The 21,106-nt window shown below is 45.6% G+C and overlaps 1 protein-coding gene across 2 annotated transcripts in view; it reads right to left on the reverse strand.

Annotated features, from left to right (window-relative positions):
* PDIA2 (protein disulfide isomerase family A member 2) overlaps positions 1-21,106 on the reverse strand; it is an 885,792-nt gene that overhangs the window by 781,733 nt on the left and 82,953 nt on the right. For both annotated transcript variants that reach the window (XM_086941341.1, XM_086941339.1), the window contains exon 2: positions 9,263-9,469. In XM_086941341.1, coding sequence (XP_086797467.1) covers positions 9,263-9,469 — 207 coding nt within the window. The remainder of the gene's footprint in view (positions 1-9,262; positions 9,470-21,106) is intronic.

A 21,106-nucleotide genomic window follows, 5' to 3' on the forward strand; every position in this document is an offset into this window, starting at 1 on the left:
CCCTTGCCAAATTAATTTAGTAATGAGGGAGCGAGGCTGTGGTAATAGATCTCGGTCCAAGTGGACTGGGAGTGCCAGGAACAGATAGAGCAGCTTGGGAAGCAGTGTCATTTTAATGGCAGTTATCCACCCGAGCCAGGAAATGTATAATGACTTCCAGCGTTTAAGCTCTTGCTGGATCTGTGACAGTAAAACGGGATAGTTTGCTTTAAACAGGTCTGAGATCTTTGAGTGAGTTGAATATCTAAGTATTTCAGAGAACGTCTAGCCCATTGAAGGGATGCCTGCCCTCAGAGTTGCTGAGTCTCCATCTCAGAGACTGAGAGATTCAGAATGTAGGGTTTTGACAAATTAACCTTAAAACCCGCCATCCCTTTGAATTCACCCAGTTCTGTTTGTATTTCCAGAAGCGAGGGACCAGAGGCCATGAGTGTCAGCAGAATATTCTCTGCGAAGAGGGAGGCCTTGTGCTCTGTGCCCTTAAAGTGAATGCCCTTGATTTCTGGGTTTGCCCTAAATCGAGTAGCCAAGGGTTTAATGCTAAGGGCAAATAGGAGGGGGGGAAGTAGGTAGCCCTGCCTAAATCAAACAGGAGAGATGACACGCCATTGACCTGAACTCTGGAGTGCGGCTGCCTATAGTTAGCCCTAACCATGTTTAGGTATCTATCCCCAAAACCGAACGTTTGCCTGCTAAGGAAGAGAAACTACCCATCCACCCTGGCAAAGGCTTGCTTTGTGTCTAAACCCACCAATATCACTGTAATCTTAAATTTGGAAACCTTTTGAATCAGGTGTATTGTCCTTCAGATGTTGTCATGCGTCTGTCTGGCTTTCATGAAGCGAGATTGATCAGGGTGGATTAGTGCAGGCATTAAGCGTGCAGCCTATATTGCAGAGAATATTTTGGTGTCTAAGTTCAACAAAGCAATAGGCCTATAGGAGGCGCAAGTGTGAGGGTTTTTCCCTGGCTTGGGGATGACTGTGACCACGGCCTCAGCCATGGAGGTTGACACCAAGGAGACATCAGCTATAGCATTAAATAAAGCTGTGCGGTGGGGGAGCAAGTCCGCCATGTAAATCTTGTAGAAGTGTGCCATCAGAGTTCAAACCTCACGATTGCCTGTCTCACCTGCTCGCCGTGATAGGCTTGTTTAATTGATCGCTCTCAGCCTGCTAAATGTGGTGGAGGTCTAGCGAGTCTAGATATTGCTGTTGCACAGATGGGTCTGATGGTAATCCAGTGTAAAGGTCCCCATTGAACTGTTAGAAAATGCGGGCTTTGGACTCGTCTGAGTGAGTCAGTACACCACTCACATCCTGAATGTCCCATATATATTCTCGCTCTCTTTTCTCACGCAGCTGTCATGCTAAGTGAGAACCCACTTTCCCCCCTTGTGCGTAGGATATCTGCCTAAGTCTCAAGAGTGTGTATGCAGCCCTGTTCGTATAAATCGCCTTAATGTTCCCCTTAAATGCACTAAGCTGGCACTGCAGCACTCAGAATGGTGTGGTCTTATATGCCTTATCTACCTTCTCCAGTTCCATCTCTAACTCTTCCCATTCCTTAGCCCTTTGTTTATTTAGTGTGGAGTTCAACTGGATACATCTGCCCCTGATGACTGCTTTAAAAGCGTCCCAGTTATTCTGAGAAGATGTGGCTTGGGTTGGGTTCAATTAAAAATATTCTGGAATGGCAGTTCATTATTCGTACCTCAGTACCCTATCCCTAGTAATGGAGAGTGGAAAAAGCCATCTTGGAGTGCCCTGCCCCCTGCTTCACCAGGAGAGTCTAATAGTCACTAGGCTGTGATCCGAAATCGTCATTGGGAGCATTGTAGCCACCTGTAAGGATCCTAGCATGGATTGACTAACAAATATGTGATCAAATCTAAGGACAAATGGACATGTGAGAAAAATGAATAGTCTTTAGTAGTGGGGTTTAGTGATTACCATGCATATTTCAGGCCAAAGGCCTGCATTTTCTGCTTGAAACCCTTTGGGAAGTTGCTAATAGCTGCCCTGTGTGGGTACGTACTGTCTAGCTTGGCATGCCACATAAGGTTAAATTGTCCCATAAGCAACACAGGCCCCTTCGCAAAAGCACTTTTCTGATCCAGGAGAGTGGTCAGGAACATCGCCTGGCCAGTGTTGGGCGCACAGAGGGAGAGGAGTGTGCAAAGCCTAACTCTTAGTTTCCCCTTCACCATAATTGCCCTACCATTCTTGTCTGTCTTTATGTCGACCGGTTGAAATTTAGCCACACTGTGGAATAGGAGATCCACCCCTCTCTGTTTGGAGTTAGCAGAGGACCTGTAAATTAGGGGGTAATTTCTATGATGGAGTCTAAGTTCATCAAACTTTTTATGGTGTGTTTCTTGCAACGCTACTACATAGAACTTTCAGTCGGCAAGAAATTTCCAGATTTGTAGCCGTTTAAGGGGCAGATTCAATCCTTTCACATTCCAGGAGGCTAAGGAAACCATTTTAGGACTGTTTGTATCCTGTGCAGCTCTAAACTAGACCTCATGTCTCTGTCTCTCCATCTCTTCAGTCATGTCCCCACACTCCCACATGGCCCATCTGTCTCTAGGTAGAATGCTTGCATTCCCAATGCGTCAAAAGATGCTGTAAAAACTCCCAGTACCACCACCAGGAACCCTATTCCCAAATAAGAAAAACTCTAGTTTTTCCTTCAGAACCGTATGCTGCAGAGCCAACAGGCTCCTAACAAGTTCGAACTTGAGGAAAAACCATATGGTAATAGGCACCATGGTCATAGCCCGAAACCACGGTTGCCGGATGCTTTAAGTCGAGCATAGTCTCTGAGGTTGGTGTGGACTGGAGTCTGCTGCAGTCAACTCATCGTGAGGATAGTGTCAGAATTCTTCTGGCTGTAGACCCTCTCCTTTCGCATGTGTAACTACAGATATCACAGCAGAGTTGAGGAACACTTCTCTTCGCAGTGAGAACCTGCATCGCTACCTCGCTGTCATCTTGAGTTAGGTTTGCCTTTAGATATTGTGTGTCACTGCTTTGCCCCTCCTTGCTGTGCCCCTGTTCCTGTCATAGGACCTGGATTCCCATCATCGACTGAGATAGGGAGGCCCAGAATGCATTGGCCTTATTCCAGTTCAGTGGTGTGTCTTGATTTGTTGTTGTATTCAATAGCGAGTCCAAAGGGAAAAGTCCATCAATAGCGGATGTTGTCTTCCTGTAGCTTTGTTGTTATTGGCTGCAGTTGCTTTCTATGTGCTAATGTGGAGGGGGACAAATCCTGGTAAAGGGCACATTCATATCCTTGAAAGGAGGTCTCCTCTTTTTTCTGTGCCGCCTGTAGGATTGCTTCTTTTGTCGTGAAAGAGTGTAGCTTAACAAGTACATCTTGTGTGTGCCTCTGCTCTCCTGTTTGTTGGTTTCTCAGCGAATAGGCCCTCTACGAAGGTCCCAGGGCTGGTCCCTCCGCTCCTTCCTCCAGCTCTTGGCTGCATATGTTCTCTCGTGAAGATCTATTTTCGAGATCCTCCGTCTTCATGAGAACCTAATGAAGTTGCGACTAGAGATCGTGCTGTTTTTCTTGCAGCTTGGATGTGGGGTCATGAAGTGCTTGTGTCTGGTCCTCCAGTTCCAGCACCCTAGACCCTGCAGCATCAACATCTTGCTGGAGAGAAGAGATCTGGCCAGAGAGGTCTGTATTTAATTGGTCCAGAGAGGCCTGTATATCTTGCTTTCTGGTTGTGCAGCCAGCAGGCCTTCTCTAGTGAGCTCCATCGGGGAGGTCTGCTCTCCTCTGTCCTGTGCTGGTTCCCTTTTTAGCTGATGCGAAGCAGATGGAGACCGTGTTAGATACTTTTATTGGTGGCATAAGGGCTGTGGTGCGCACCTGTTCTGTGAAGTGTGCAGCGCCTCATCTGGCTTGTGAGCACCCCGTGTAGAATGGAGAAAGTCAATGAAGTGCTGATGGGCAGCAGTATGGTCGGCGTCAATGCTTCCATGAGTCAGGCTAGGAAGCCATCTTTAGATCAGGCAGTCAGTGTAGGCAGGCCTGAGATTGTGGGAACACTACACCTTTCAAGTATTCAATTCACTTGGTGGGGGTTAAGCTGAAGAAGCATTATGCAGAAAAACATTCCCCTCACCAGTCCTTTACACTCTAAAGTCCCCCACAGCGGCAATAAAGATTTGTTCTGGGCGCCATCCTAAGTCAGGCACTGCCATGGCCTGGCCACACTGTGAAAATTATGGCCTCAATATGCCCCCACGACAGAGTGCTGTTTAGGGAGATCCCCCAAAATGCCCCCATTGCTTGAATTTAGTGTGCCCTGGTGCCTCACTAACTTCCCTGTCACCGGGGCCTCAGCAGAATTGCAGGAAACTTCAGCAGCCTCTCCGACTGCCACAAAGGAGGACAGCAGACTGCTCCCAATTTCACTGCAGCCGATGCTGCCTCCGCGGGGCCAAGCCATTCTGGGAGCCTGCCTGAAGAGCGACTACGGTGCCATCTTGTCTCCGCCGTCGCCTCAGGCCGCGCCGTAGAAAGCTGTACAAAAGGGGGTGGTGATGGACGGAGCATCTGAATCAATCAAACACTCACACCCAGTCAAAAGATCTGGGTTTAATCCATCACCGTAGAAAGCTGGCAAAAAGGTCAGTGCGCCTTTGCAAAAGCATGCACCAGGCTCCCCTACCTCAGGCCACCATCTCGATGCAGGACCGGCAGTTTCAGCTCCTCCACTCAGAGGAAACACCGTCCGGCTGGTTTGTGGCTACGGAGCCGAAGTGGATCACGTCCACTCAGCCATTTTGCCTGGCCATGCCCCCCCCCCCAGCATCATTTTATTATGACAGCACAGTAAAACATATGGACCTATAAGGGCAATTAGTAAACAGTCTTGTGTCTTTTTTGCATAAACAATCACACAATTACTAAACATAAATCATCAACAAAAATGTAATTACATTAGACAAGCAAATACATCAAAGAATACACACTGGAAATACAAATGGTACCTTGCAACCATTATCAAAATGGCATGTCCTCAATTGACAGCCCATCCGCCCAATGGCAAATCATAACAAATACATAAAAGCTACTGGCTCAAGGAGACTGACCCAAAACTCACTCTCTTTCTGTAATTCTTACTGTATTTTTACAAAAATTGTTAGCATGAGGAAATCCTGAAGGCTGACTGTCTGTAGCCTGACATTGAGATACAACTGCAAGCAAAAATCAGGAAATGAAGGTATAATTACACTTAGGGATGAAACAAGTCATACCCATCACAAGACTTTTGAATCCTTAAGGTCTGTTCCAGTAGGATATACAGTAATATGGTGTATAATTATCACCTAGTGATTCCTGAGGCGGTAGCCGGGAGTCAATGTAATTACTCGCACCAGCACTTGCGTCTGCTTTTAAAATATTCACTGTACTGTTTTGAATTAGTGTTCAGCCTTTCCACGCACTCACCGCAACAGCCGATCTAGGAGGTGATCGGGGGCACTTTGGCTGCATTAGAAGATTGCGGTTGACGGTGCCGCCATCTTGGTGGTAATCAACAGGTAGCGGGCTAGTTGTTTTACCCTAACTGGATAAAAGACTGCATTAGCGCGCACGCGCTCTCACCTAGTGATTCCTGAGGCGAAAGCCGGGAGTCAATGTAATTACTCGCACCAGCACTTGCATCTGCTTTTAAAATAATCACTTGTACTGTTTTAAATTAGTGTTCAGCCTTTCCACACACTCACCGCAACAGCCGATCTAGCAGCTGACCCGGGGGCACTTTGGCTGCATTAGAAGACTGCCGGTTGACGGTGCTGCCATCTTGGGGGAAATCAACAGGTAGCGGGCTAGTTGTTTTGCCCTAACTGGATAAATTACTGCATTAGCGTGTTCACGTAGTGGACGCATGCAGCGGGCGTGCGATAGGCAAGCCCGTCTGTGCCCGTCCACGCCCAAACAAGCCCAGAGGCAGGAAACGCTTCTCAAATTACGGTAAGCGCCTTAACCACCAATCGCTTAACCTACTCTGCTAAAACCCTACTCGATATTAGAACGAGGGAAGAAATTAATGATTCTATCAACATTTGTTGTCCTAGAAAGTTTTCAACTTTCCTAGAAGGGCCGGTAGCATGCAGAACCTGCTTCTTCCAAAGATATCTGACTATGACTAGTATACCGTATCCAAAAAACGAACCTGACCAAGATAAAACTAGTCCTGAGTATATCCTATGCTACATAAGATCTTTAGCAAAACACCCCATTGAAATACGGGATATGATTACTTCCCACTCCCCAGAGCTATGTTTCCTTACTGAAACCTAGCTAATGCCCACTAACCATCCATCAATTAATTTAGCCATCCCGGTCTGATATAAATTCATTCTCCTAGATAGGGAAGATAAGATATAACGATAGCTCGGAACTGGGTATTTTTAAAATAACCATGTCTCCCTCGGAGAACTGGAATGAAGAGCTAATTTATCGGCCTCCAGGACCAAGAGCTAACTTTCCCAATTACTTGATTGAGCAAATATACATGCAAGTCTTAGCTTCCAACAAATATGTTTTATTGGGGATTTTAACTTTCACGGCGAAGATTTTGCAAAACCAGAAGTGAACAAGCTTATAACTAGTCTAAATTTAATTGGACTCTCCCAAAGGAATATTGGCTCCACACATCGGGCTGGCCATGCCCTAGATTTTATTTTCACCAATATTGACCATCTCACCTGCTACCCTTCCTATCCCCTAAAATGGACTGACCATTTTATGGTCTTGTTCTCCAATTTATCTCAGTCCGCTACAAAATTAGCAGGAAACGCAGGGTGGAAGGAGGAGTTGCGTAGGTCCTGGCATAATCTATCTCTTGAATCTTTCAATGAGGAATTCCACCCCCAGTCACCGGAGAGTGGCTTGGACGACTCCAGCGTTTCTGGAATGTTGGAAGCCTTCAACTTGGCCTTATGTTTATCTTTATGTTTAGGTAACTTATATAGCGCGCAAATACCCTGGGGTGTCTCAGCGCTGCCTTAGTGACAGCACTGGACTCCAAATCCCTCAAAGTAAACGTAGCTCAATCCAGCGGTGGCAATCAGCCCCCTGGTACACTGCGGAGCTAAACATGTATAAATCTAATTGCAAGACATTGGAGAGACGATGAAGACTCAGTAAAGATCCGCTGGACAGACAGGTGTACAAACTAGCTCTGTCCAGCTATCATCAGAATATAAAAATGGCCAGGTGAACTTTTATCATGAACCAAATTGATGCAGTCCTGTAACTCATCCAAAGCCCTATCTAACATAGTTAAGGACTTTGTATCACCTCAAGCTTGTAGACAATCCCCTGCTGAATCTCAAGAACTATGCAACTCATTAGCAGTCTACTTTCAGGAAAAAATTGCCAATTTTCCAACCACCAAGCCTCTGAAGCCGGAAACTCCTATAGGACTAGGAGAACCCAAGGCACTGACAGCCACCACTCTCGATCAGAGAATCAACTATGTTAGAGGAGATCATTAACTCATTATCCTTTGCTGAATCTGGTTCACCTTGTGACCTTTCCCCTCCCAAAATTATGGCCCTTCTATCCACCAGTTGTGCTCCGGAAATCCATAAAAGATGTTATGGCTCAATTCAATCAGGCATTATTTCCAGCCCTTGGAAAGAAGCATATGTACGACCTATTTTGAAAAAACCAACAGCTGACCCGCAGGTACTCAGTAACTATCGACCAATATCTTTGTTACCCCTGCTGGGCAAACAATTGGAAACCATAATAAATAGGCAGCTAAGTTCTTACCTTGAGTCTAATAAAATTCTAGACCCCTCACAATCTGGGTTCCATCCGGGCTTTAGCACTGAGACCACTATCCTAGCAGTGGCGGACTCCCTAAGGCAAGAAATGGATGCGGGAGGATCAGTAGTCCTGATCCTCCTAGATCTCTCCACGGCATTTGTTTCCATCTCAAATTCATTGCTCATGGAGAGACTACATTCATGTGGTATCTGAGGCACAGCCTTGAAATGGCTGCAGAATATTTTGTCAGACAGATGGCAAACGATAATGCTTGGACCCTACAAGAAATCTTGTCTCAATAAGGGTGTACCCCAGGGCTCCTGTATAAGTCCAACATTATTTAATGTCTATATGGCCCATTTGGCGAAAATCATAGAACCATTATGGTTCGAGATAATCTCCTATGCTGACGATACTCAGCTGATGTTCCCAATTGGCCCCAATATAGAAGCTGAGAAAATCCGATTCTCTGCAGGTATGCTCGCCATCTCAAATTGGATGATGGTGAACTGCCTCCAGTTGAATCCCAGCAAAACTGAGGTTACGCTAATGGGGAAAGCCTCAACCATCTGGACTGAGGATTGGTGGCCGTGCCAGCTGGGAGATACCCCTATTCCTACACAATCCGTGAAAATTCTTGGTCTAAAATTGGACCGGACAATATCAATGAAAGATCACATCTCTGCCACCACCAGCTCCTGTTATTACAGCTTATGTCTCCTACGTAAGATTTTGCCCTATCTGCCTACTAAACACCACAGAACCCTGGTCCAGGTGATGGTGATCAGCTACCTGGTCTATGGGAATGCACTGTTAACTGAAGTAGGTGAGACGTTGCTTGCTAAATTGCAGGTGATTCAAAACACCGCAGCAAGAATGTTTTTGAATTGTCCTCCAGGTTCTCCCTTAGGCCCCTTGCTGAGAGAGCTCCAATGGTTACCAGTGAAGAAGCGATCCAATTTTAAAATTTGCTGTCTCACATTTAATGCATTAAATGGCAAAGGCCCCTACTACCTACAAAAGAAACTTATTAAACAGGTTTCCTGTCGTAACCTCAGATCTAATTCTTTAGCCCTTTTAAAAGTCCCTCTCAGTCGCACTTGAGGTAAAACCTTCTCGTACCTTGCTCCATGGTAATGGAACCAACTGCCCATTGCACTGCACAAATGTACCTCATATACCACTTTTAGGAAACAATTAAAAACGTTTCTGTTCTGAATCTATACATCTACGGTTTTGCCCCCCCCCCCCTCTTTTCACTAGGTAAGAGCCAAGATGCCCCCGGGTGAGTCGTGACCTACAAAAATGTTCAGAACATAACATACCATAACATAACATATAATTATTCATTTCAACAGCCTGTTTTACAGACCCTCACCAGTGTGCTTGTGACTGGAATGACTATAACTTACCCACACAAAAAATTCCCACATGTTATAGCAATGCAAAGTCCCCTGCCTACCTGAATACTGAATGGGGTTGGTCCGGTTGCCACTCTTGAAGAAAAGCAGGGTTGGATATTCACTCACACCAAACTCGCTGCCCAGCTCGTGATCCTCCTCTACATCAACTTCGGCCAGTCTCAGGTCTGAGGACTCATTTTTCAGGATCTCTCCAGCCTTTGTGTACTCCAGGGCTAAGGCCTGGCAATGGCCACACCCCGGTACGTCTAAAATAAAAAAGGATTATATAGCTTAAGAGCCAAACTACAGGCAGGAACTTATTGAGCCTAATGTTTAGCGGATGAACAGTAACTTTCTGTAATGGTGAAACACTTAGTGGTCGTGGGATTTTTGGCATTGTGTTTCTGCTCACAGCAACATTGTGGTAGTTTTGTGTTAAGTATACATTGTACTTCAGATCTCTGCAATCATGTCAACTATTTTGCATTAAAGAGTTATAAAGAAAGTGAAGCGCATTGAGAATGGTGAACATTTTTGAGATGCTTGTCTTTGGTGGACAAAGTGTAAATTAGAATAATTTGTCTTAGTAACAATGGGAAAAGAAAAAATACAGCATTTGGCCAGATTTGGATGTGGCCCGAGCAACTGCCAGTGACTGATATTAATACAAGCATTCCATCCATCACTATGTTTTTGATGCCCTAATGGTGATGGGTATGTCCAGATGTGGGTCTGTGATCGCTGTGCCACTTGATCCAATTATACCAATCTGAAGATCCCTATAATGGCAAAAACGGTACTAGGTAGCTTGTGTTGTGGTACAGGGAGGACCTGGTCTGGCAGTGCGAGCTAGAATTTTCACTTGGAGCAGGGTCAAGACTGATTTGCATAAGGCTAGGTCAAAAGAGAGGTGGCATGGGGCAAAAAGTGATGGATTGGGATGTGGCCTGAGTGATTGCCAGTGGCTGAGTTTAATTTAAGTATTCAATCTATCACTATTTTTTGATGCCCTAATTATGACGGTGTTCTGACCGATTTTTTGCCCCTTTCTTGAGTGAAGGTGATTGGAGGTGACTTTAGTCTGCTATCCTTCTAATAGGCGGACTAGAACCTTAGATAGGGCCTATTTACAAGGCATTTGATGCAATCCCCTACCCTTCCTTTCATTTTAGGGTTTATAAATCTATGTTATGGATAGATTCCTTAGTATAAGTAGTAATCCGTCCTTTTATAAGAGTGCTAGTATATTTCTGATGGAGTTATGCTTATTTCGGGCCTTGTAGGCCTCAAACGGGAGAGACTCCATCTTTCTTTCTGCCCCGGCAGCTTGAGATGCTTCTAGGTCAAATGTAATGTTTTAGTTACGAGGTGTTGTTTGCTTGGAGAGAACCGGCTCAGGCTGGCCCTTATCGAAAGACTGTATTTTTCTTCGTGTCGAAGACATAACATCAGGCCGGCCGGCTGAGAACGTGTCCTTGGTACGGGGAGGTACAAGAATTTGGTGGGCAGCAGGTTACTGGCCGTAACTTTCCATGAAGGAACAAGCTTCCATATTAGCGAAAGCAGGAGGTGATGAGTAAGTCAGTTCGTAGGCGGCAGCTAGTCGTTAGCATCAATGCAATTAATTATTTCAAGGCAGACAGTCACCATCTTGAAGTCCGAGAAAGACCGAGAAGCTAATACTCTCTTAGAAAGATTGAAGTCATTTTAGTTGGAGCAGCTGGCGAGCTTTGACATTAAGATCAGAGCATACAGAGTGAAGCAGTTGGTTGAGAGAACGAATGCCAAAGTGGTAGAAACTGATTTATAAGATCGAAGCTGAAAAGTGAAGACAGTCCGTGATTGAGAGGAGAGGAGAGAGGAGTAGTGCAGAACAGCAAGAGAGCAGCTGATGAGACAGAGAATAAGAGGAAGGTTTCAGTGACTTGGAGGGAAACGGAGGAGACAGAGCATAGCGGTGCAGACGTGTATCCGTGCCAAGGCACAGACGAGAAGGGAACCCAGGTGACTGCTGAGTCCAGACTTCATATTCATAAGGTGACGTCGACCCTTTCTTATTAGTGTGCACACACATTCTAACCTTTCCTTTTTCTTTTCAGGCTTTGTGTTATAGTGCAGTATTATATTGTTGATATTGTTAATGGATAAAGATACCCCAGTTCTTAGTGAACTAGTGTGTATGTTTTATTATCTTATGGTAAAGTTAGCCTTTCTTCTAGTCAGATGCTGTTATGTGAACGGATGCAATTCCCGTCCAGGTAAATGGTAACTGAATAATGAGGGGGAGAGGAGCTCTTGAAATAAGGAATAAGTCGTACACAGTGTAATTTGGCAATTCTTGTGTGATCCATAATATTGTAGTATTGTACTTTTAGTGAATAGCGAGAGATTCCCCAACATGGGGAGCTGAAGGTATTCATAGGAAAGTGATCATCGTTGTAAAGCGGCGTTAATGAGAGCACCGGGAGGAAACGGTGTGTAGTGAGATCGCCTCTAGGGAAAGCGGCGTTAATGAGAATACCGGGAGGAAACGGTGTGTAGTGAGATCGCCTATAGGGAAAGCGGCGTTAATGAGAGCATTGACTGTAGTCGATGTGTATACCCACAAGATTGTGGCTTGTGTAATAGTGAGAGCACTGGGAGGATACAGTGCCTATACCCACAAGATTGTGGCTTGAGCGAGCACTGGGTGTAGTCAGTGTATAATGGTAAGTAATCAGAACTGACCCAGGGTTGATTAGTCTGGGCCCATGTGGCCGCGAGACTATATTGTATGAGTAAGGTGTTTTAGAAGATCTAAGCTTGTATATTGCTAATTCCCCATCCTTAGGTAGGAACACAGATACCTGTTGTAAATAGGTCCTAAGGAGGGAGGTGGTTACATTTCGGCTGGGTTAGTGGTGTCTTGGTGAGCTGATTCTATCTGGTCCGAAAATCCGGTCGTTACAGACGGGTATGTCCAGACGTGGGTTTTGTGATCACTGTGCCACTGGATCTAAGCTATACCTATTTGAAAAGCCCTAATAAGGGCAAAATCAATCCTGGGTTGCTTGTGTTGCGGTACAAGAAGGACCTGGTCTGGTAGTTTGAGCTAGACTGTTCCCATTGGAGCAGGGTCAAGACTTATTTGCATAAGGCTGGCCCAAACTGAGGTGGCATGGGGGCAAAAAGCAATGGTTTGGGTTATAGCCTGAGTGATTGCCAGTGGCTGAAATTAATTTAAGTATTGTATCCATCACTCTGTTTTTGGTAAAACAATGGCCAATGGCAAATGCCAGTAGAATTATGTGATTATATGGCTGCAGTGTATGCTGCATAATTATGGAGCTATTACATTTGTCATATAATTTACAGGTTTCACAAAATACATGTGTATTGCTGAAATGGGTAAAAATAATACTGCCAAGAATGTGTTGCATAATTTAGATCTTGTTTATTAATAAAATCAGTCTACATCCATGTGTGAGTGGTTGTATGGGTGTGTGAATGGTTGTATGGGTGAATAAGTGGTTGTGTAAGTAGCTGACGCGCGAAATGACAGTAACCTGGGAACAGTGTGAGGTAGGAGCACCGGGCATAAGGCTCCCTGATTCTATCACTCCCACGAAGGACACACAGCACGATTGCTTGTACTCTCCCACGCTGTGTTCCTCTTCTTAATTATTTTAAAATCACTTAGCCCCTGCTGCAAACACACGGGCACTAGGCTGCGCTTCCCTGTTCCACCACGGAAAATTCCGGTTGAGTGGAGGGAAGGCTACGCAGACCAGAAGTGCTCGTGTGCAACGAGGTTAGCTCTCTAGTCTCTAGCGCTAGGGTTTAAAACTGCATGGCCAACGCGACGCGCAGCGGACGCATGCGGCGGACGCGCCAAAGGCAAGCACGTCCACGCCCGTCTTGGCCAGCCCGGGACCAGGGTCAGGAACCCCTGCCCCCCTCCATCAACCCTTATTACCTACACACGAAATGCACGATTACAATGGAGGCAGGCCACAAACCCATCATGCCTCCATTCACTTTCCCCAGAGGATTCACTAAACCCCTGCGGCCATTGCCGCTACACTCTATCTTCTATCTACCACTCCCCCTACCGCAACTTCAGTCAGCATGGCCCTGCTGAACTGCCGATCTCTGCCCAAACACTCTCTGGAAATCGCTCTTCTCCTTCAGGACACTAAAACTGATATGCTGTTTCTAACAGAAACCTGGTTGTCCCCTAGTTCTGATCCTGACGTTGTCCAGGCCCTACCCCCGGGATATCTAATTCCGCGCCTCGACAGAACAAGTGGCAAGGGTGAGGGGGTTGCGATTATCTATAAAAACTTCTCCCTCGCCGCTTCTTGGACAGCCCCATCGTAGGCTGTGAGAACACCTACTTCATTATTCAGCTCTCCCCCACTAACTCACTCTTGGCATTCTCCTATACTGTCCCCCGGGAGCAATGGGGCAATTCTGCAGCTCACTGTCAGAAACTATCATCTCTCGAGCCAGCACTTCCTCCAACTTTACCCTGCTAGGAGACTTAAACCACCATTTCGACAACCCCTCAGGCAAAGCTGCAAGTGAGCTAGCACTCAACCTGACTCCTTACGATATCCATCTGAAGAGCGCTCAAGCCACCCATGTAAAAAGGCACCGATTAGATCCTATTTTCTCAAACATCACCACATTAAAAATTAGAGAGCCCCTACCAATCCCTTGGTCAGACCACTTTTTAGTCTCATTCACATGGCAAATCACCACTGAGACCCCCCAGGCACAGGTTCCACGTAATCCAGTACGACCTTGGTCCAAACTCCCCCTTGACGAATGGAGACATAAACTCGAGCGCACCACTCCCACATACAATCCAGACCCTTTAGCAGCAGGCGAGAAATTCGCAACCTGGATAGAAAACTCACTCGACCTAGTATTGCCCAGGAAAATCCTTGCCAAAAAAAATGGACCCTTCAAGTCCCCTTGGTTTACCCCAGAACTTCGTGACCTGAAACAACAATGCAAAAAGCTAGAGCGGTCATGGAGGAAACACTGGAGGAAACACTGGGCCACCAACAAAAAAACAGAATACAGAGCAGCCATTAGGTCCTATAAAGCCTCTCTAAAAACAACCCAGGCAGCCTTCTTCGAAGGGAAAATACATGCCTTCACCAACTCATCAAGGGAAACATTCCAGGTACTTAAAGGAGTTAACTTTTTCCCTTATAGGGAGCATAGATGTGGCTGTTACAAATAATCTTCCCTTGGCGGTAGCTGCTCTGGATGCCGCCAAGGTATTTGATCGTGTTAATTGGGTGTATTTAAAGGCCTTAATAAAGCATCAACAGATGGGGGCAAATTTCGGCACGGTCTTGGCACGGTTGTATCAATCACCTACCTCGAAGGAATTAGTAAACGGGACACTAACCCAGTTAGTAAAAGTAATGAGGGGTACAAGACAGGGGTGTCCCTTATCCCCTCTCTTGTTTGATCTTTCCATAGAACCGCAGAATAAGCGAGGCAGATATGATTCCCCCTTTTGAGTTTCAGGGATGGGCCAGGAAGATCGAGCTATATGCGGACGATATAGTTATTTTAACCCCAACCTTCAGCAATCAATGGGTTGTATAGATACTATAACGAAGGAATTCGGGGAGGTCTCCGGATATCGTATAAATGTTGACAAAACCGAGGTTATGTCTTGGAATTTAACAGCAGATGACATAACTTGCAAAGCAGAGATAAGATATCTAGGGGTGCGAATAACACAGGACATAAGGGAAGTCACTAAAGTCAATTTTGCCAAAGTCAGGAAGGAAATCTCTTTGGCTATGAGAGGTTGGGCACACCTGCCGCTAACAATATATGGTCGAGTTAACTTGGTAAAGATGATGGTTTTACCTAAGATAACTTTCTTATTTGATTCCCTGCCTCTTCTTTTTGAGAAAGAGGGGCACATAAAGTTGCAGAGCGAGATTGGGTCATTCATCTGGGCGTCTAAGGGATCGCGCCTATCATGGAAAAAGATTAAGAGGAAGCTTCTGAAAGGAGGATTGGCAGCTCCAGACCTCCAGATTTATTCTTGGCCTTTTCTGTTGAAGAATTGTAGAATGCTTCTGGGCTCTCCAGGGAGTTCGGTTAATGGTAAATTGCTGTCGGCACTGCTTAAAATGGAGAAGATAAAGCAGAATGGATTCATGTACAAATTTGCCGATCCGAAGTACTTTAAAAAAATAAGATTAAAAGTGCTGAAAGATCTAGCGATGGTTTAGTATAAAATCAGAAGGGCAACAAGAATACCATATTTTAGTGTGATGGCACCGATCTGGGATACACCAGGAGCTCCGAGTTGGTCTGAGGACGCGTTGGCAAGGTCACTAAAAATAGAGGGTCCTCAGAGATGGGGGGATCTGTTTATAGAAGGCAGCTTAGCACCATGGAGTTATTGTGAACAAAAGTGGGGACACAAGCTGGGCTGCCGGGAAAGAAAAGTTAATCGGGCAATATAATGTGTTTGAAGAGAAGCTGGCTTTGGAGACCTGGATTAAAAAAGAAGTGGCGATGTGGTACTGGTCAATAATAGAAATGGAGGACGGACCCTTTACATTGCTGGAGACCCTGTGGGGAGAGTGCTTGCAGAGGATTGCTACAGAAGATCAATGGCAAGTAACTATGTTGATTCTACAAGGTGGTAAAACCTGCGAATTTAAGGAGAAATCACGTATTCACTCTCCACAGGGCTTACTGGTCTCCCAAAAAATTGGCGAAATTCAAAGCTGGCGGAATAGTGATGTGTCCTAAATGCAGTAGCCCGAATGAAGACGATCCGCACATGTTTGTCACCTGCCCGGCGATAAAGGACTTCTGGGCTGCTGTGAGTAAATGCTTGTCAACCGTACTGGGCCAGCGCATTGAGGCAAGCCCTGAACTTGTTATGATGGGAAGAGCGGATCTACAAGGTAAGGGCTTGGATGATAAAGCAAAACTGGTGTTTTATGCTATACTGGTGGCCCGGAGAGAGATTTGTAGCATGTGGGTATCTGTAGACCCTCCGTCAGATATGAAATGGTTAAGAGCAATGAGAGCTATTGCTAAGCTTGATATGGTGGATCGGCATAAGAAGAGATATAGATTCTGGACTCCGTTCTTACCATTTTTTGGGTGATGGGAAGGGTGGTTAAGGGCAGTACCGCGAAAAAAGGGGGTGAGAAGAGGCAAATGAGGACAAAGAAAAAAAAATACTATTTGGACAGCCAAGCAATGTAGGGATCCTGTGTCTAATTGGGTATGGGTGCCTGGGATGGTAGCCGAGATTAATGGAGCCAAACCACCCTGCGCCATCACCATGTTGGATGCTACTGCTGGGATAAAATGGGTGGTATAACCATCTAAGCTAAATATATTCCCAGTGTCCCATGTTTCTTGCAACCCAATGATGTCAGCCTCACCTATAAATTTTCTCCAGGTCGGGTCATCTACTTTCCTTTTAAGGCCAGCAATGTTCCAGGTTGCTAGCTTTATACTTTCACCCGTCACTAGCTGGACCGGCCCGTCTGTAAGTAGTGCTTGGTAGTGGGTCTGAACCAGGGGCTGTAGAAGGGGTGCCAAGAGTAGGGATAACTACGGGTGAATCACCCAGATTTGAAAAAATGTCAAATCTGTTGAGAACTGGTGCAGAAAATTCATAGGGACCTCTCCCCTTAAATGGTTCTCTAATCACTGCCCCAGTATTGTGAGGGGGATCAAAAAAAACAAGGGGAGCACATTCACGTATTCATGTTGAATTCTAACTGACCCGGTTTGTCTCAGTATATCGTCAACCAATCTGGGAGACCTAAAACTTATGACAACACAATCGCCTTCCAAATTTTTCTTAGTTTTGCCCACCCAAGACACCCTTCTTATCATTTTAAAGATATTATACAGGTGGTCACCTAACACAGTTTTATTGGACAGGTAGTGAAGGGCTTTATTTTTTAATGTAGTCCAATGCTCATCCTGTCCATCCTGAATTTTTGGTACGTTGGCCAAGATTATAGTATAAGGGCATGCTTCCACTAGTAGATGCAGTGGCAGATCTCTATTAGGGGGCAATGCCCGAGTGCTTGAATTCCCCAGTGGGCCACAGGGACCTCGTCTCCCTCCCTGCGAAGTTCCCATGACTCCTGGGACTGAGGGTGAAATATTAGGCACTATACCCGGGGCTACAACTTGTGGTGCAGGTTGTGAAAGTGGGGTGATCATAGAATCCAACAAGTTATTAACAGAAGTTGTGACTGCACTCAAAGAGTCAACTATAGGTGAATTGGTCCCCAGAGTTAGGCTTTTGTTATCGTTAAGGTGTTTTTCAATTAAGTTAAGTCGGCCATCTATTTTTTCTAGTTTGTCCATTAGTGGGGAGGTAAATAGCCTGAACCGTTCATCCATAATTGTTAGACAGTCAGACATCATTCCCCTCCTTTCTTTATCAACATCTGGGGCAATATGATCATTTTTCCCTGCACTCTTGTCCTCAGCAGCCTGATGAGGGGCATGTGTTCCCTTACGACCCAACCCAGATGTGGAATTATTGTTCCTTGGCTGTTTTGCCTGTTGGAAGCTCCCTTTGGGGGTGTTCCTAGCTTTTCTTTTCCCCAGTATGGCTTTGCAGCCTGTAGCCGTCATACCTGGCCTAGCCCTTAACAGTCTAGTATATGTCACCATAGAGGAAGGGACAGGGCTAGTTGCAGATGAAGAGGCAGGAGAAATCGACAGGCTCATCTCTAACACTGACCCATTGGAAACTTGATTGAATTGCGTACCAACCAGTGGGGCAACAGTTAGAGCAGGTATCTCCTCTGTTAAAGGTGAAGGGTCTGTTTGCCGTAGGGGATCCAAAGACAGTCTCCTCTCTACTAATTCGATTTCTTTTGCCACAAAAGATTCTGCTCGTTTTAAGTAAGCAACAAGAGTCCCCACACCCCCAACACCTGTACACACTTTAGGGTTAGATTTAGCCATGACAACAGTACCTCAGTTATATTGGGTCGGCAAATGTTCATCCAGGGGTTGAAAAGGGATTGGCCCAGCCCGGCCTCCTCTGGCCTCCGAGGGCATAAGAGGGCCAGCCCTTGTCCCGGGCTTCTCCCGGGACGCTCCCGCACGCTCCCACGTAGCTGGTTCCTGGGATTATTAAGTATCGCGTGTGCTGACCAGTGGGCGGGGCATGCAGCCTAGCAAAAGGATCTTCTCCTGGTAAGAAAGCAGTTCCCGTCAGGCAAACACGGAAGGATAAATAAATACGTGCGCTGAACAGTGGGCGGCGCTTGCAGCATAGTGCTGGCTCAGGTGTGGTAGTTCGAGCAGGGACTCCTGGTAGTTTGAGTCCCTGCTGACAGTCAGTGCAGTCTCCTTTGTGGCCAGATTCACCCCAGAACACAAACAGGGACAGGCAGAGACCCTCACAGTCACACACAGCGGCGATGCGGCACCCGCGAAGCGGGTGCGGCGAGGAGTGGAGATTTTGGCAGCTTCTCCTCCCGTGATATCCACAGGCTGGCAAACAGGCAGCAAAAGGCTCTTCTCCTGGTAAGAAAGCAGTTCTGTGACTGTTCTTGCACTACTGTAGTGACCCTTTTAGCAGACTGTGATAATCCTTTCACTGCAATAACACTCAAGCACTTATAAATTCAGTCAGGCACTCTCTTTACAGAACTGTAATCATTTATTCAGCACCCAAGTACTGATGCAGTGAAGTAGGCATTAGCACATGAACTGCTTCAAACCCCTTTCCAGTATACATGCAGTCTTCAATCCACCTGCACACTTGTGTTTCACATCTTCAATTCTCCATTCTGTATCCTTATACTTTCACCAAACACTCTGTGCCTGTTCTTGCACTACTGTAGTGACCCATTTAGCAGTCTGTGATAAACCATTCACTGCACTAACACTCAGTCCTTAGGATATGAACTGCTTCAAACTCCTATCCAGTATATATGCATTCTTCAATCTACCTGCGCACTTGTGTTTCACATCTTCAATTCTCCATTCTGTATCCTTATACTCCCACCAAACACTCTGTGACTGTTCTTGCAGTACTGTAGTGAGGCACAGATGCACATTGTTAGAACACAAACTTACGTAAAATGAGAGAGCAAAACACGTGTATATAATCTAGCAACCCTCAGCTTTGTCTACTGATGCATTTACACTCTGCGCACATTCCCAGGGCTTCCTTGCACATTAACATAAACTTCCCTTAGTGCAACGTTATCCTCAAAGAATCTGTACAAACTTAGCATGGTGCTTTCTACAAACATGAGTGGATACATTTATTTGACTTAAACCACCACACATTTATAGGTTTTAAAGTAGAGCTAACCACTCATAAAACTGAAAGACCTTCTACAAAAACTGTACAAAATGTGAGATACAATTCTTGCACTGTAAGGTCCATTTTAACTAAAGTGGAAGCATGTTTAAATTTTTCTTATGGCAGCTGGCTTGTTAATAAATTTTCTTCCCTCGTGACTTACCTTATTTTTAGAGCCATTCGGTGAACATGCCCCTCACTCCGTGTCATTTCATTGGGAAACCGTACGGGTCCATGAAGCATTCCTTCTCTGTGCAAATACTGTCATCTTTTTAGCATAATTAAAAATGCTGGATTGATTTTAATTCCTTAGGTCACCGCCCCCATCAATTGGTAAATGTGTTCACTCACACTCATCTCCTTCAGCGCACTCCTGTGCTTTATTTTATTCAGTACCTGTGACTCACTGCATTCAAGAGGTATGAATGCATCAACACAGTAATTTTCATTGCCCCCTGGGAAATATACACTTTACCCTGTGAGAAGTTAGCCTGGCATATGATGTCCACTATTCTAGTGGGCAACTTGCACCAGACTAAACGACCCTTATTGATGGTGGTTGTAAAGTCACCCTTATATACAAGCTATCCTAGTGATAGTATGGACCAGCAGCCTTAGGCTAAACTCCAAAAAGCATGTGAAGCTGTTTGTTTTACCAATTATAATCCCTTGAATACCAAATGAAAGGACACCACACAGGGTATATATCAAATATATATGTATTTATTTCTAACACAACCCCTCTGCACTCTTTATGAGGTCAGAGGTAAAAGTACATCACAAGTTACTTAAATAGCATACGATAAGATGCACGAATACAGTTTTGCCCTAGGGGCCTCACAAACCATATACTACAATAGTGATATAAGAGTCACTACAGTAATAGTGAATAGGCCTAGGGCCTAGGGAAGCGCTGGGGCTACACTAAATGACCCAAGGTTAGGAAGTAGGAGACCCACAGGAGACGTGTGCAGTGTCTAAACACAGTCGCAAGTTGCCAGTGACTTATAATGGGAACGTAAACGTTACAAAGTTAAAGATTTAGGGCACTTCCGAATGGACTACGACAAAACCACTTTAGACTAGGATACTTGGATAGTCAATACCCACGGGAGCACCGGAGTACTCAAGTTACCTCACCCAGGGAAGCCGGGTGCATAGGTGTCTTTTGGTGTTGGGTTTCGTCGATGTTTTCTATGGAGATCTGCAAAGAAGTGCTGCAGGCGACCAGAGGAAAAGTGTAAGGGTGGATCCAAGGCTGGATCGAAGATCTGAAGAACCTGAAAGCAGAGGGGACATAGTTTGGGTCACAAGCCAGTGACCAGGAAGGAACCAGAAAGGAACCAGGCAATGTCGAGTCAATTTCAGGTGAAAAGGTGAAGCTTATCTCTGCAGCCACGGGGACCAGGAGGTGTCGACGACAACCAGGAGCTGGAATCGAGCTGTTCTCTAAAGGGTCTTGTTGACTGTGGCATCGGTACCCGTATTGGAACCAATAAGCCTTGGCAAACGCAATCCATGTAGGAAGTAAAGATTGGCTTCGACTCAGACCAGCAAGGTCTTGGGAGCTTCT

Source organism: Lissotriton vulgaris, chromosome 10 (genome assembly GCF_964263255.1).
Source record: "Lissotriton vulgaris chromosome 10, aLisVul1.2, whole genome shotgun sequence".
NCBI lineage: Eukaryota > Metazoa > Chordata > Amphibia > Caudata > Salamandridae > Lissotriton > Lissotriton vulgaris.